At 47.2% G+C, this 15,806-nt stretch overlaps 1 protein-coding gene across 4 annotated transcripts in view; it reads left to right on the top strand.

Annotated features, from left to right (window-relative positions):
* MAN1C1 (mannosidase alpha class 1C member 1) overlaps nucleotides 1-15,806 on the top strand; it is a 62,207-nt gene that overhangs the window by 9,445 nt on the left and 36,956 nt on the right. For all 4 annotated transcript variants that reach the window (XM_065697654.1, XM_065697657.1, XM_065697656.1 and 1 more), the window contains exon 3: nucleotides 10,327-10,423. In XM_065697654.1, coding sequence (XP_065553726.1) covers nucleotides 10,327-10,423 — 97 coding nt within the window. The remainder of the gene's footprint in view (nucleotides 1-10,326; nucleotides 10,424-15,806) is intronic.

Genomic DNA, 15,806 nt, shown 5'->3' with positions numbered 1-15,806 from the left:
CAAACCAACCCTTGGCTGATTCCTTGACTTTCTTGAAGGCCTTGCTGCAGTACTGAGACCACGTTAGGGTTCCTGCCATAGCTGTGTTTGATTATCTTATCTATCAGACGTTTGTTCTGCCTGTTGGTGGCCCTCCAACAAGCAGAAGCTTGTCCCTGCTGGGTGTGGGTCTGCCCACTCTCATCGGTGGCTGCACAGTGCAATAGTTCCAGAGATGGAGCTTTTGCGGCAGCTCCCTGGCTGGGGTAGGGTGACGCAGTGGACGGTTGTCTCCTCTTCTGGCTCTTTCATTTCTGGATTTCAAAGACTTAAAATGAACATTTGAGTAGAATATTAGGGTGAAATTTGGTAGACGGAACAGTGGGAGCTTGTTCCTCGGGTCTCGAAGCACAGTCAGAGCAGTACTGTGGGAGCCATTTCTACATTGACGGGGACATCGAGTTTCTGACCTGGGAGGTGCCTTCTGTCTCTAATTTTGATGAATCCTTATAGTTCTTATCTTTAGTTTATTACCCACATCCCTGAACTTGCCATTTCTTGGTTTATTCTTTCAGTAGTTCATTAATCATTGTTGTATGATGACTGTCCAGTGCAGTGCTGGAGTGAGGCCAGGCTGGTCCCTCCCGTGATGGGAGGTCAGGCTAAATGAAAGCGAGCCCTTTTCCTGCTGCAGCTCAATTCCAACGTTGTTCCAACATCCACTCCACCAGCCTCGGTTTTATTAAAGATCCAGTATCTGCAGCCTGATTTGTATGATTTATTGCTGCCTGTGGGACTCTTGGAAGAGTTTGTCAGCCTCTGGCTAATAAATTTGTTACTGTGGTCCAAGAATTTCTTGTAACACTTTTGCAAGGTGACAACTCTGACTTGAGGCTCTAGGAAGGCTGTGAGCAAGATTTTTGTGTCTGTTATTAGCTCTTATCTTTGATAAATTACTGGACTAATCTCTGCTGACTCCTCAATGCTTCCGAATTGCTCTGTTCCTCTCTTCAGAAGTTCACATCGCCAGTAACTTGAAACAGGAGAGGAGGCAGAGGACAGCGATGCTCTGGTGTGCGCCTCGGAGCAAAGTCTGCAAAGACAGATGGGGAGCAGGTGAACCAGCAGGAAAGCATTAAACTAAACTCATCCTCCCACATCTCTCCTGTTCAGCCATTCAAGTGTGCGATAAAGCACGAGGTGTGCTGCCAGTCCTTGACTTCCCTCTTTTTTGCCTGTTCCAGCATTTGGATGGAGACAAAGACAGTTTTCAAGCACATTGAAAAAGAAAGAAAAATGTCCCCATGGTCCCCCCACCCCAGTCTGTCCGGTTTGGGTTAGTTATCACTACAGCTTCTTTTAGAGCATCCCCTTGGGCGCTGGCTTTCCAGAATGGGAATCCTGTGCAGGTGGTATCTTTAGGGAAGGAGAAAATCACGTACCTTGGCATAATGCAGGTCTGGAAAACCAGTCCTGCTTAGTGTCCGTGTTTCATCTACCTCCCTTTTAGTGTGGGGGTATGATAGTGAGGAGCTGATGTGTTCTGGCCTGGGTGTTTAATTGATGGATGTGCGTAACTGACCTGGAATGCTGGTCGCTTTTAAAGAGAATTTGTAGTCTGTGCAATTAGGGATTCACTGTGAAGACTGTGCTGTACATGCTTGAAGGGACGTAGTTGAAATGTAAGAGCCCTAAGGCAGCCCGTAGGTATGTCACAGTGCCCAAAATCTTGAGAGCTGGGGGAATTTCCTGCCTGATTTATGCTGCAGGCGCTGAACTCGGGAGGGGGACTCGGAGGTGACATTTGAAGAAGCACAGTTCCAGGGTAAGTCATTGTTTCCAGTTTCTTTCCTCAAAGCATCCTGGAATGAAACAGGAGTCGCTAAGAAAAGCCATTGCCAGAGTGGCCAGCCTAGAGGTGACTTGAAACCCCTACCGATGGTGTCACTCACGGTGTGTTGCTCGCTGTCAGGGTGTGCCTGCCATCCATTGTGTTTGCAGCCTGGCTGTAGCTGTGGAGTTGTGTGTTTGACAGACATCTCCTATGCAACTTTGCTAGCAAAAGTAATCCTGGGAGGTGAACCGTTGCACTAGGGTGTAAGGGTGATGATCTGTGACATAGCAGTAGTGTTGTGCTTGAGATGCCTCTTTGTGCATGGAAGTCTGTATAGATGCGTTTGGATATACGGTACCTGTGCTTCCAAAGTGCAGCACGTAGAGTAATCCCTGAAACTAGCATCACGTAAAGTATAGCACAGTGTGATGGAGTTCAGAGGTATATTTTAACACTTCCATGGATCTGATACTCTAATATTAGAATATTATTATTTAGTATTCCAGTATTTTACAAAAAGAAATTTGTTTCCCATCTTCTGTTGTTACTTGAGTGCATTCTGATGCCTTCTGCTTTGAAATCACTTTGAAGTGCTACGGGCACATCCTCACAACTTAAATTTCCAGTTTTGAAATCGGAATGCACAGAAGCAGTAAATGAGAGCTAAGGTCAAATTCTGTAGAGAATCAACCCCCCCTTAAGGACCTTAAATTGCTTTCCTGATTACTTCATACTCACAGATGTTGCTGAAATTACTACTTTTGCTTTCGTTCTGCAGTAATAAAAGGGAGATGGGAATGATTCCTGTGCTCATCTCTCTGGAAGTGTCCTCTCCAGGTTTTGATCTTTCCTGTATCTCGCTATTCACTTTCTATGTATTTGCTGGCACGACATCTTCACAAGCTGTAGTTAGATTTGCTATTTGACAGTGACCCAAATGGTTTTTGCAGGATGCTGAATTACCTTTTGAGTATCCATCTATGAGAGAAACCAACTCTCAAGTTTGACAGTCTTAACAAGGGGTGATGGGTTCAAACTGAAACGGGAAGCTCAGATTAGATATAAAGAAGTTCTTTAGTGTGAGGGTGCTGAGGTGCTGGAATGGGTTGCCCAAAGAAATGATAAGTATTCCATCCCTGGCAGTGTTCAAGGGCAGGTGGGATGAGCCTTGGGCAACACGGTCTAAGGTGAGGGTTGGAACTGGTTTCCAAGCCAAACCATTCTATGATAAGAAGAATCTTCATGGGATTATTGCTGCTTTGTTGTACAGCGTCAGCTCGGCCGTGCTCTGGGATATTGTATGTTTGATCAGTTCCAGGGGCTGACAGCATTGGGGTGGCCGAGAACACAAATCCCTTTTCTTTCTACTGGAACTTCCCACAAGCTCTGATTCTGGGAAGCGAAGGAGATGAGGCTCCAGCTCTTCTCGCCGCTCCACTAAATCACCCCGTGCCTTGGTCTAGACTCGCAGATTTGCTCTCAGACCTGCTGCCGTCCTCTTGCAGGCTGGCATCTCATTAGGAAACTAACTGCAAAATCAACTGCTCTTGCTGACATGTTTCCTGATTTAGATGCAGCTGGATCCAGCTGGGTCTTAATGCCTCAGACAGCCCTATCAAAGGATTATTATTTTTTCCCCTCTTGACACAGTTCAATCTAGTTGCATTAGGAATTTAATTAGGAGTTAGTTTAATTGTGTTTTGAGCTGTTCTTTCTCCCATTCAGCTTCCCTCGCGGGGGCTGTGAGTCAGGAAGACTCTTGGGTTCTATTCTGTCCTTGTCACTACCACTGGCGACCTTGGACTCTGTGCTGGGTTTCTTCGGTTCCCTCGGTGTTCAGGCTTCTGGTCCTGCATTTCTCCTGGTGGTGGTCGGAGGGAGGGAGGGATGCTTCCCCTGCACCTCTGAGCTCTCTTTCACGTTGCTGCGCCCGCTGCCTGGGAGCAGAACCTGAAACTCTCCTGTGTTGCAGCTGCTGGAAGGAGCCCTGTGGCTCTGATGGAAGGTGATTTCTCCTGACTTCATACAGAATTCCTCCTTTGAGTGCAGTGCTGGAGACCAGTTTTCTGTGCCATGGTCTGCTGTGTCTTTGGCTGTTGTGCAGGAGGGAGTGAGCCGATGTGCTAAAAACCACCCGTGCAAGTTGGAAAACAAGCTGCCAAGGCTTTGCCAGACACAGCTGAAGCAAAGCCCCACTCACCCGCTGCTTGAATTGCTCGGTTATATTTGCTTACAGATGAAGCGACGTGTAGCAAGTAATTGCCAGTGTCTATCGCCCATCTAGCACGGCACAATCAGCTGCTGTATCTGCAGGCAGTTGGCTGCCATGCTTTGAAATTTGGGTTTAGGATCTGTTGCAGGAGCTGGAGCCCATGGGAGGAGCTGTGTGTTCAGGCTGGTGCTTGGGCTGGGGAACGCCAGCCTTTATCTTGTCCTTAAGGAACAAGCAAGTACAACAGTGGCAAAGGGAGCTGTCGGAGAGCTGAGGCTTTCCTGAGCTTTGAGCATCATTCCAAAGCGGGTGTGTGCAGGAATTTGCTTTGGAGGAGGTGGGTTTGCAACAGGAACCAGTCCTGTGTTAATCTGGTGGCTGATCGACCTCCTGCCCTGGTACAGTGCGTGTTATCCCAGTGTCCCCTCGCACACATCACCTCTTACACCTAAGGGTGTATGAGAAGGGTCAGGAATGGGAAGCAGAGAGGAAATACCCATCCTGTTGGAGTCAATGAGATTGTCTCCACCTGGTTTTGCCGTTGGGTACAAACAGCCTCAGGTTTCATGTGCAGTCACCCCCTTACCATCAGCTCAATCAATGCTATCACATTGGCTTGACACTGACATGAGGCTCTCAGGAGTTATCAGTTGTGTGAAAGCCATGGATGAAAACATCCGCAATTCACTCTGATTTATTCCAAGGCGGAAGCTAACGTGGATGCTATGAACCAGGCGGGTTACCCAGCATGTCTCTAAATTGCTCAAGTTCCTGTTGGGATCTATTGGATTTACTGTAATCTTTAATTATAAAAGGTAATTACTTCCAAATGGATTATCAGTGTTGGTGTCCGTTCCCGAGGGTTGCTTGGTAACGTCTCTCATGTGCTCAAGCACTGTGTTTTGTGAGGAACAGGCTTGGAAACTCGGCAGGGAAAAGCCAGTGAGTGGATATTAATGTTGCCTAAATGGAACCTTTCCATCACCTGGAGTTAACACACAGCCTTTTTGTTCTTATTTTGCTGTTACGTAAAAACACTTCTAAGGACAATGTCCCAAAGAAGCGGCCTGAGAAGTTATTCAGCTTCATATTGAATTCTAGCATTGTATAACATTCTGCCGTGCTGTCTGTATGGAGATGTGTGTATATATATATATATATATATATCCATATGATAATGTTGAAACAGCAGCAGATAACAAACATGGTGCTGTTCCATTGCCTTTCCCACAGTCAATCCTGAATTATACAAGTTTATGCAAGTCTGATTAGAAAACAATACCATCCATCATTCCCAATAGGAATGGCTCATCCTGATGTGTTCGGGCAGACTTTTACTCTGCCTGCAAGACTGACGGTTGGTTCCTCTTTTCCTCTGCATCTGGCGAATCATTTTTATACAGCTGGGGAAAATGGCATTCTATCGCAGGTTAAAACTCCAGGCTAGACAAGGGCTATTTTGGAGTAGCAGGAAGGTTAGAGATGGGAAAGAACAGGTCCTAAAATTGAAAGTAATGACAAGTCATCTTCCTCCTGCTGAGAAAGGAAGAGAAACCTTTCTGGTAATGTGAGGTGGGAAGAACCAAGTAAGGAATACAACTGGGAGAGAAATACTTAAAGTTACACCCACCACCCCTGTTCTTTTTATTCAGAAAAAAACCCAAAACCCCCAAACCACCACCACCAAACCCACAGGCTCCCTGGGAATTTCTGAGCTAGCCTAATGGTTTAATATTCGAAGGGGAGTTGAAGAAATGAGATTAAAGAGCCACAAAAGCGGTTACCTTGTGAAAATAATGGCTTTGTGCAATGTTCCTTGGAAGTACATGGAAAGGGCTGGTTGGTTGCTATATTTAGATTTCATCTTTTAAGCATTTGCTAATTATCCCAGCCGAGATGGACGAAGCTAATCCAATAGCTGTGTGGGAATGCTCCGAGCTCGAAACCTTCCTGCCAACAAAAGGAGGGCAAGTGGAGGGAGGGGAGGGGAGGGATTTGGTCTTTTCCCTTCTCATCTCTGTGTTTTGCCAGTACAGGACACCAGGGACTATCAGTGGTTCAGTTATTACGTGTTAAAGAGCATCACATTTGCACAGCTCTTCAGGGTGAAAACACTTCCTTGGTCAAGTTTCTATCCTGAGCCCTGGTTCTTCACCAGCTGGATCACAGGACTTGCTATATGCCTTTCTGGGCTGAATTCTGCCCGACTGCCTTTCCATTGCAGTCTGATTTTTCCATGACCTCAGGTTCTCTGAAAATCAGGGCAGATGCTTGTATTTACTGGGCCTGGAGTGGTGACTTTCAGTGTGTGATTTGGCATATTTGATCCCAGAAAACATGAGGATTCTTGCTAAGACACGTCAACAGCAAATGGAAATGGGAGAATGGGCAAAGCTGTGGTAGCAGCGTAGGTGCTGCTGTGATGTGCTCATTAGGATGGAGAAGTTTGGGGTGTCAGTGGAAGGCATTAAATACTTGTGTGATTTCCTGCAGTCTATGAAGGAACACAAGCATTTAGTGTTTGGCCCAGTATTTTAAAGGAGAGTACTTATAAAGCTGATTTCCAAAAGACAATATTTCCATAGACTGAAAAGAAAAGCGCTGGAAGCAGTTTTAACCTTGTTCTACACTGGGTTTGTGCAGCCTGAATACTGCAGTGTCAGGACCCTGCTAAGATGTAGTTGAAGACCCTGAAGCAGCAAAGAGCTTGGTGCAGGACACTGCCCTCGGTGCCTGGCTCTGCGTGGCTGCAGGATGCAGCCCCTGTAACATTCCTGGGGGCTTGTGAGCGATGTCTCTGTTGGGCTTGGCTGGAGCAAAGCACAAGAAAAGGTAATGGCCTGAATGATCAAAGTGGCAGAATTCAGTTTAGCTCCTTGCAGTTGATTTAACAGGTAATCATCTGGCCGGGAGCTGAAACTTCTGAAGGTAAAAACTCACTCTCAGGTTATAGAAAAGAGCCAACCTGACAAGTTCCATTATAAATTTGGCAGTCTCTGCTATAGATCAGCTGAAAGCCAGGGTGAGTCGAGTCTCAGGGCCAACTAGGTGATTGTCTATCAGATGGCACACTGGGAAGAACAAAATCTAAAATTATGGCTCTATTTCCATAATTTTGGTGGTTCTGGTGCCATTTTTCAGATCTAAACTGGCATAATGCTAATGCTGACCTATTGTGATCTCTCATGATGAGAACGACATAAAATACTCGCTTCTAACCTTGGCATCTCATCGCAAAGCTGACTTGAGCACCTCGCTGTGCAGTTTTGCACCTCTCGGATCCATCCCCTTCTCTTTCAGCCTGGCGTTTGGAACCTGTGTCAAAGCTTCTGAAAGCTCCATCTCAGTCCTCCATGCAGTATGTAAATGTGGAGTCCCCACTTTTAGAAACTTGATGAATCTCTGTAGTGGTTTGGAAGTGGAACTGCTAAATTTGGATTGAAAAGACAGCTGCAGAAAGCCAGAATGGGCAGAATGGTGCAGATGCTTTTGGCTTCTGAACTTTTCCAGTTGCTGCTTTTGGACCCATCATTAGAGGGAGGAAAGCTTAATCTTAGAAAATGGAAGGGTACCGCATTATGCATCCTGCCTCCCAAACACAGAGGCTTTAAAAGCAGTGAGCAAAATCCTGCTCACGTTATAGGAAACCTGTCAGTAAGATGAGGCAGAGCCTCATCCATCCTCTGCCTGATGATCAGCTCAGGGCAGAACAGAGAAGGGGAGTTTTAGACACTGCAGCCAGCACAGCCCAAGAAATCGTTTTGTAGTGGAACTTTTGCAGCACTGTGACAAATGCAGCTTACATGCTTCAATAGGCAAAGAATAAATGTATTAATTCAAAGCACAAGAAAAGGTAATGGCCTAAATGATGAAAGTGACAGTGAGTCACTCCAGGGACTCTGCAGCAGCCTCACGCAGCTCCTCCTTGTGCCAGGAGACAGCAGGAGATGATGGAATTGCCCTGGTAGGATCTAAGGGGCTGTTGGAGGGCAAGCTGGGGTAGTTTTTTGCCTGTGATGGAGGTGCCAGTGAGCTGGTCCCAGAGAGCCAGGGATGGGGCAGAGGGGCCTGCGTCTGGTGCCGGCTCTGAAGAAGGAACTTCAGCCCTGCTGGAATGGGGCGGTTAAAGCTGAGGGAAGGACATAAATTTCATACTCAGCTTCAAATGAGGCTGATTCAGAATTACAACATCAGGAGTTTCATGCAGCAGAACAGAGCCATTTCCACATCCCGTCCATGTCCAGGCTGTCTGTGTGCCAGAAGGGTGGGTCCTCCTTCCTCAGCTCCGATTTAGAAGAGAAGTGAAGCAAACAGATTGCCGAGCTGTTTCCTTCCCGGGGCACGAGCCCTGTCACTCACTGTGGAAAAGCTGTCATTATAGGAACACCATCTTCCCAGCAGTAAGCTTCAGGATCAAGCTCTGAGACACAAGCATTCACTCAGTACCATCAGAGGGAGTGCAGAGTTCTTGCAGAGATGCCCTGTTAGGGTAATGAAGAGTGAGTACTTCCTGCTTACAATAATGCTGCCACCAAGCCCCCCCAAAAAAAGATGTACTGAAACTCAAGTCAGATGGCGGAGGTGTGTTTGATGGATTCCATGGGGGTTTCTCCCCGCTCCCTGCCTGGCCATGATTTGGTTTCTCGGGAGCAGAGCGCTCCAAGTGACTGATTCATGCCCGTTGGCTGTGTTTGTCCAACATTCCTTCTCTCAGTGGTGCTGGAGTCCAAATGTTACCAATCAATTCAGCAAATGTTTATCCTCGTCCATAGGAGCAGCTCAGTGAAACTTTGCTTTGGAAGGCTGATGTTTGAAAAGGGGGGGAGGATCTGGTGATGGGGCTCTCGGTGTGTGTGTGCTAATGAAGGAGAGGAGATTGCCAGAGGCTTGCAGCGTTGGGTTTGTGAAGCACTCAGCCGGAGGGAAGGACAATAAGAGCTGAAATGATGCTGGCAATTTCAGACCAAAGAAGCCTACGTATTCTGGTCCTGAAATAGAGCAGTAAATGCTGTTGCAGGCACTAGACAGGGGCACTCTGTAGAGGAATGATTTGTTTTAAACTGTCATTTTCTCTCAAATGTCTTGTTTGAGTAAAGCGTGTTCGAAGTCTCTCCTCGCTGTTGGATGGCAGTGGAGAATATTGTCAATGCTCGGAAGCAGCCTTCTTCCCCTTTGTTATCTTTTTGCCAGGGACTGAATCAAAGAAGGTGCAGGTCACCGTGACTGCTCAGAGTCGGGCTGTGGGGATTCTAAAGGGCAGCTTTCTTTAAGGCATCTTTAGAAGCTGACAAGTCCCAGGCCCTCCTGCTGAGCACAGGGTACTTGGAGGTTTAATTTTCCTACCAGCTGGAGCCAAAGGGGCAGGAGGACAGAAAAAGCTGTGCTGGGCTCTGGGGCTGTGTGTGTTGGAACCTGCACAAAGACACTGCCTTGCGGTCCGCAGACAAAGGTCAATGGGCTGAGCCCGGGCAGGACGGTTCAGATGTCCCAAAAGGAATTGTTGGAGTTGGAAGGGGTTTCTCAAAAATCACCCAGCCCATCTGCAGGGCTCGCTTAAGAAAGCACTTCTGACTTTCATAGGAAGATACCAAAATGTCCTGGGTCTCCCCTTTCTCCTTTAGGAACGGATTCGGTTAATTCATAGAAAACTTCGGTGCAGTCCTTAAACAAAGACCAATTTCTCCTTTGCTCACCACTGTGTTAAATGCATCGTGTTCCTTCGTGGTGCTGCTTTGCCAAAGTCCTACCTGTGGCTGCTGCAAGGGGGGCACCTGGGGAGCACTTTTGCAGTTTGATCAAGTTTTATTTGCACTATGATAAAGAAATGAGAACACCAAGGAGGGAACATCCCTGTAATTGGGGATGCCTCAGCTTTGGCCTTGGGTTTTTAGCCCATTTTAATCCCCATCCTGTGTAAACTGCTGGAGGTGGCCCTGCCTTGGCAGGGGCATCAGACTCAATGATCTCCAGAGGTCCCTTCCAACCCCAATGGTTCTGAAGTCCTGATACTCCATGGAAAAGGTCAGGAATCCCGAGATGGAGGCATCTTTCTAAAACTCCCACTTGGTTTGCACAGGGCTCCCATTGTGCTGGGAATTGGGGTACCGCAGAAATGTGCTTGTCCCAGGTTCTGCCCAGGATGAGCCTGAGACTCCAGCAAACCGCTGAGTGCAGCACTGTGATTAGTGTTTGGTGTGAATCGAGGTCTTACAATGAGTTGGCAGTGAATGGGAAACCCCTGCTCCTTCCCGGGAAGCTCGCAGTTCTGTTAAGCACTTCCACTCAGTTTTTCTCTTTGCAGATGATGAAATTCGCTTGGGATAACTACAAACTCTATGCACTTGGGAAGAACGAACTGCGACCGCTGACCAAGAACGGCCACATCGGGAACATGTTTGGTGAGTCCTGGAGCAGGGTGGGTGCAGTTGCATTGGGGTTTTTAAAGGTCACACGTGTCCATTCCTGTCTCTGCAGTGCACTGAGGTACCTGTGGTGGTCCTTGGTCTCTTTCCTCTTTCTATTTTTATGACACTTCCAATACAACTCCTAGGGGTTACCTGCCCACATCCCATCACTGGGAATCTCATTCCTGCAGACATCCCTCAATGCCCAGCCTGTATCAGCTCTGTGTTCAGACCTCGCACCAAACGTGTCTGAGAACAGTGCTAAAACCAGCCAGTGCCTTTATTAAAACACGAAGTCAGTCCAAACCTGACAATGCTGCTGTTTCTCTAATCCCATAGACATCAGGACGTGACCAACCTGAGTATTTTCTCTCTTGTTGCTCCACTGCTGAGCAAGATGTGAATCCCATGAAATATTGAATGTGTGAATCAATAGTAAAGGCTCTTTATACCATGTGCTTACTGGGCTGTATAGTTTTACTCTTTAGCAGATTGCCTTTCATTGTATGAGCCACTTACATCATTCCAGTGCTATCCCCTGCCTGTTCCAGTGAGATACTTGTTGACCTTGGGGGATATGAATTGTCTTTTTCCTCATTTGCACTCAGAGCCTTTCCCTGCTCTGCTCACTCTGCCCTACCTTGCAGCTTTGGGGAGCTGCAAAGGTACATGTGGGAATGAATGTTTGCAGGTGGAAGTAGCATCCCAGGTCTTCTACAATGGCCAAAACCTCGAGGAGCAGCAGTCCGGTTTGGCCCTGCAAGGGCAGTTGGCCCTGCTGGAGATGCCAGAGGAAGGGCTGGCTTTTAGTTTGGCCACAGCACAGAGAGAAACCTTGGTGTGCTGCTTGTGCCGCCACCACCGAGTCCTTTTGTTGTCCCAGGTGAGGCACTTGTCTCTTTAGTTCTGCAGAAGTACCAAGAGAGTTAAGTCACATCTGGTTGTGCAATGCTGCGTGTTGCATGGAAGCCACGTTGCCAGTTGCTGAGGTATCTGGAGTTCTGGATGTGTGCCTTGTACTGCCAGCACAGGCTGTGTGTGACCAGCCCCTGCTCTTGTCCAGTCGCACTTAGTCAGGAGCAGTGATTTGGGCTTTTTTTGTCCTTTGCCTTCCCCTTTCAACACCCCAGGAACAGCCAGGTTTCTTACTTGCAAACTCGCATTAACTTCAGCAGGAGTTAAGCATTTTGTGACTTTTCCGTTCTGGCAAACTTGTCAAAATTCCTCAAGGAACATGCTATAAACAGGCAAAAATACTGAAAGCTTTTAAACGCATTTATCATGCTAAAACAACTGGCAGGACTTCTGCTTGTTTGCAGCGTGCAGGTGAACACTCTCAAGGAAAATGCTTCGGAGCACAAAGATTTGCAGACAGTTGCAGAAAAGAAGCTACGTGGTACATTTCAGACTCCCGATAGGCTTTTCCTCCTTGTAACTGTGGCTGGGAAAGAACGGGAGCATTAAGCAATCCATTGCTGCAGCCCTGTCCCTCTTGTCTTCAGAGCCTTCTAGAAATGAGGACAAGGCACTGCTCGCCTTCTTCATTGTCACCTCTTCCCCCTCCTGTCACATCATGCATCTTTGATTCCAGACTCTGGATGTAATAGAGGCAAACTGGGTGCTCTCTGGGCTGGAGGTGTCAATATTAAGCAGAGATTTCTCTGCAGCTGCTTCCATGTGGGAGGGAAGGAGCTTTTCCCTGTGTTTGTGTGCATGAGAAGCAGTTGAGCTCTTGAAGGGTGATGCGTTTCCCTGTTGTGGATGCGATGCTCCCTTGGAGCCCAGCCTGGGGAAGGGGGGAGATGGTCTTTATCAAATATTCTCTATAATCGAAGTAGAAATACAAAATAAACACTCACCTTCTGCTCCTACATAGCATTCTGCTGCTCTTAACAGCCCCGAGCCAGCATCCCTCCCCTACATCTGCCCAGATGGCAGGAAAATCACAGGCAGAAACCTCTTGTATTTCCACCTTAGTTCATCTCCTTTCTCCTCTGCCTTGGAAGGCAGCAGCTCGCATCTGGGAGGGTATCTGTGCAGTTTCCATGCTGCTTCATAGCCAGAGATCAGAGCTGCCCAGTACCCAAGTAAGTGCAGGGCTGCTCTATACAAGAGGGTCGCGTTCCCACTCGCTTGGACTTCGTTCTGGTGACTTGGTCTTAACTTTCCTACTTGTGATTGATGCCCTCCAGGCTCTATTGCTAGGGCATCAATTTCATCAAGATTCTCCCATGTTCTGATGTAGCTTATTTGTACAGAAGTCTTCTGATTGCTGTCATTTATAATCATTGCAACCTGAAAGCGCTTTCATTAAACCCACTAGCTGTGGTTCTTGGATAAGCATTATTTATCCATGTGTGATGCCTGGGATAAGATGCGCCATGCTAAACATTCCATTCCATGCCCTCCAGTGGGATAAACATGTTTTATACTTGCAGCCGTTTCAGATGTGTGATGATTTCCCTGGAAATTATGCCGTGGAAGTGGGCAGAGCACACTGCTAGGGTGGAAGGATGATCTCTGTTAGTATAAAACCTGCACCGCAAGATTCCAGTAGGAATGGCTGCACGACTGTGGGGTTTTCAGGATGATCTGCAGCATTTCTCTCCACACTGCAGCACGCTCAGGGAAGACCTGCAGAATATCAGGCCACTGTTAGAATCAGGCCCAAAACATGCTTATTTAAAGAAAAATGGCATAGCTGGGCTGTGGGTAAGGGCGAAGGCTGGAGATGGCCAGGCATGGATTCTGCTCCCAGTGCTGAGCTAGTTATTTGACCCTTCCTACCCCAGCACCTCCCCATTCCTGTCTTCGGTGCTGTGAGCATTAAGATCATAGAATGGTTTGGGTTGGGAAGGACCTTAAGATCATCCAGTTCCAGCCCCCTGCCATGGACAGGGATATCTCACCCTAGACCATGTTGAATTCCTTGGAGCGAGGCTGCTGGAGAGGGCAGTGTGTTCTGGAGCACAGGCCTTGAGATGCTCCTGTGCCTGCGGTACCCAGCATTAGGTGGCTGTATTCCCATCTGCCTCCTCCCTGCGCCTGTCAGAGCCACTTATTTTTCTGACAAAATGGTTTTAAACTCCTGTTAGCTTTACAGAGTTTCTCTGGCTATGGGAGAGTGAGCTGGCATCTACTTCTGCTCGTGCATCAACTGAATTGTCAGCTACATTTGGATTGCAGAGTCTTTTAACAATGATAAGGTAAGAAGCCTGATTTTCAGATATCTCTTGAAGTGTGCAGTGCTGGCAGCAGATGAATCCTGCTTTGACTTTTAACCTGAGCCAATTTGCACTGAAATCAGTGACAGCAAGTAAATATGGAACCTTGCTGTGCCGTTAGTCATTTTCACCACCGAACTACACATTAGTGTATTAATGTTCGTATAAAAATAGCAATCCTTAACTAGGTTCCCCCCCCCTTTTTCCCCTCCCTCCACTTGAAATCATACTTAAAATTATGCCATTGCTTTTCTCAGCGTATGCTGAATTTGTGCGTCGTTGTGAGGCTCTGTAGCTTTATCTGATGTGAATCCATGTCGCAACCGTCACATCTAGGACACAGCCAGGTCATCAGAACTGGGTGGCAAAGACCTGACAGCAGCTGGACCTAAAAGATGTAACGTGTTCAGGCTGCATCCTGATGTTGTCCCGCGTTTGATTGCGTGGTGACACAGGGCTATCTGCACAGGCTGGATAACAGTTCCTGGAAAAGTCAGTGCTCAGGCAGTGTTTGTGTACTCGGCTCAGACCTTGGCCTGAGCTGTCCTGACAGTTTGTTTTGCACACAAGAGGTCGTTGGTCTCGGTTGCCTGGAAATACTTTGCTATTTTGGCTCTCCAGGATAGAAAAAGGGTTTGAAGCACTGGGGAAGAAAAGCAGCGACCACATGGATATGTCCAAGGAAGCCTCTAGAACGTACCAAGGTGATCCTGGCGCTCAGAAACCTTCAGGTGTTTTTCCGCTGGCAAATGCAGTGCAATCCCACCGCAGTTTCCCTGCACTGTGACGCTGGGAGCAGCCCGGCCTCTGCTCTGGATGGAGATTCAGGTGACATCTCCCTGCAGGACCTGGCACACCAAGCTCCTTTCAGCAGGTAGAGAGCTCTTTGCCAGCCACTCCAGTGCTGGGCCCAGCTGGACACAAAGGCTCCACATCCCAGAGTTAGTCCCTTCAACCAGCCAGTTCTGCCTCTTGAGCCAAGTGTTTTCCATATAGCTGCTTCCTTCATCAGTGGTTTAGCTCAGAAGCCATGGAGCAGGCAGGGAATGTGCCCACCTCAATTAGAAGCAACAGGAGTTGATGTATGAATATTTAACATGGGAAACGTAATTGCATGAAAATATTAATTTAGCCATATCCTACCTACCAGAAGAGAAACGGTAACCTCCAATTGTGCCATCATTTGGTGCAACTTTTCTGCCCTGCCTGTGAGGCTCTTTCCCTATGATCACAAAATTACAAACCCCTGGAGTGTCCTTTTATGTGATTCAAATAATAATAATAATAATAATAATTGCCCTCTGAATTTGTATGCTGAATTATTCCTGCTGCACATGACACTGGTTGGTTGGCTCCATGGGCTCTTTAAAGAGAAAAACATATTGTAAGGAAGGTGTTGCCAGAGCAATGTTGCTCCCTGACTTCATCATCCTTCTTTCTATGCATAATGTTACCCAGTTGAACATTACTTTCAGGAAGGGCATTTTGAGTTGATGTTGGCTTTTGCTGTCACTGAAATCTGCAGCAGCAAACTTATTTCCTGTCAGCAGGAAGCGTGAATCAGGATATCCTCCAAATATCAAACTGTTGGAGATTGGTTGCATGAATCATGTTAGAGCTGACATTTATGCCTGTCATGTGTTTCTTTTCCCTGCTTTCTACCTGCCAAAGATCACTCCTTCCAGACACCGGGCTTGTCATACATCCTGCAGGAGATGTGTTCCACCCTGCTCTCACCTTGGGTCGTGCTGAGAATGGTGGCTTCTTTCAGATGTGCTGTTTCAGGCATGAGCTCAAACGTGAGGACTCTACTGAACCCTAAACTCATGCAGAGATTTAAGCTTATTACAGTGGCTCAGGTTGTAACTTGTCGGCTTGAAACAGTCATTTAGAGTTTAAACAGAAAAAAAACCCATTAATGTCTCATGTAGTGGTCTGGGGCCTTCTTCAGACACTTTTGCTTGAGCTGGAGCTGGTCAGCTCTGTTGTGGCAGCAGTTCTTGACAAAAATAATGTATTTGAACCCAATAGATTCATCTCCCCTCAGCTGAGATGAGAAACGTCTTAGAAACAGAAACAAACTTGAGAAACCCCATGGAGAGCAACCTTGGCTCAGAAGCAAAGAGCAGACGCGTGTTCCAGTGTCCTGTTGT

The sequence above is a fragment of the Lathamus discolor genome, chromosome 18 (assembly GCF_037157495.1).
Source record: "Lathamus discolor isolate bLatDis1 chromosome 18, bLatDis1.hap1, whole genome shotgun sequence".
NCBI classification, from domain to species: Eukaryota; Metazoa; Chordata; class Aves; order Psittaciformes; family Psittacidae; genus Lathamus; species Lathamus discolor.
Note: the sequence above shows the minus strand (reverse complement) of the source record. Positions and strands in the feature narration are given on the sequence as shown.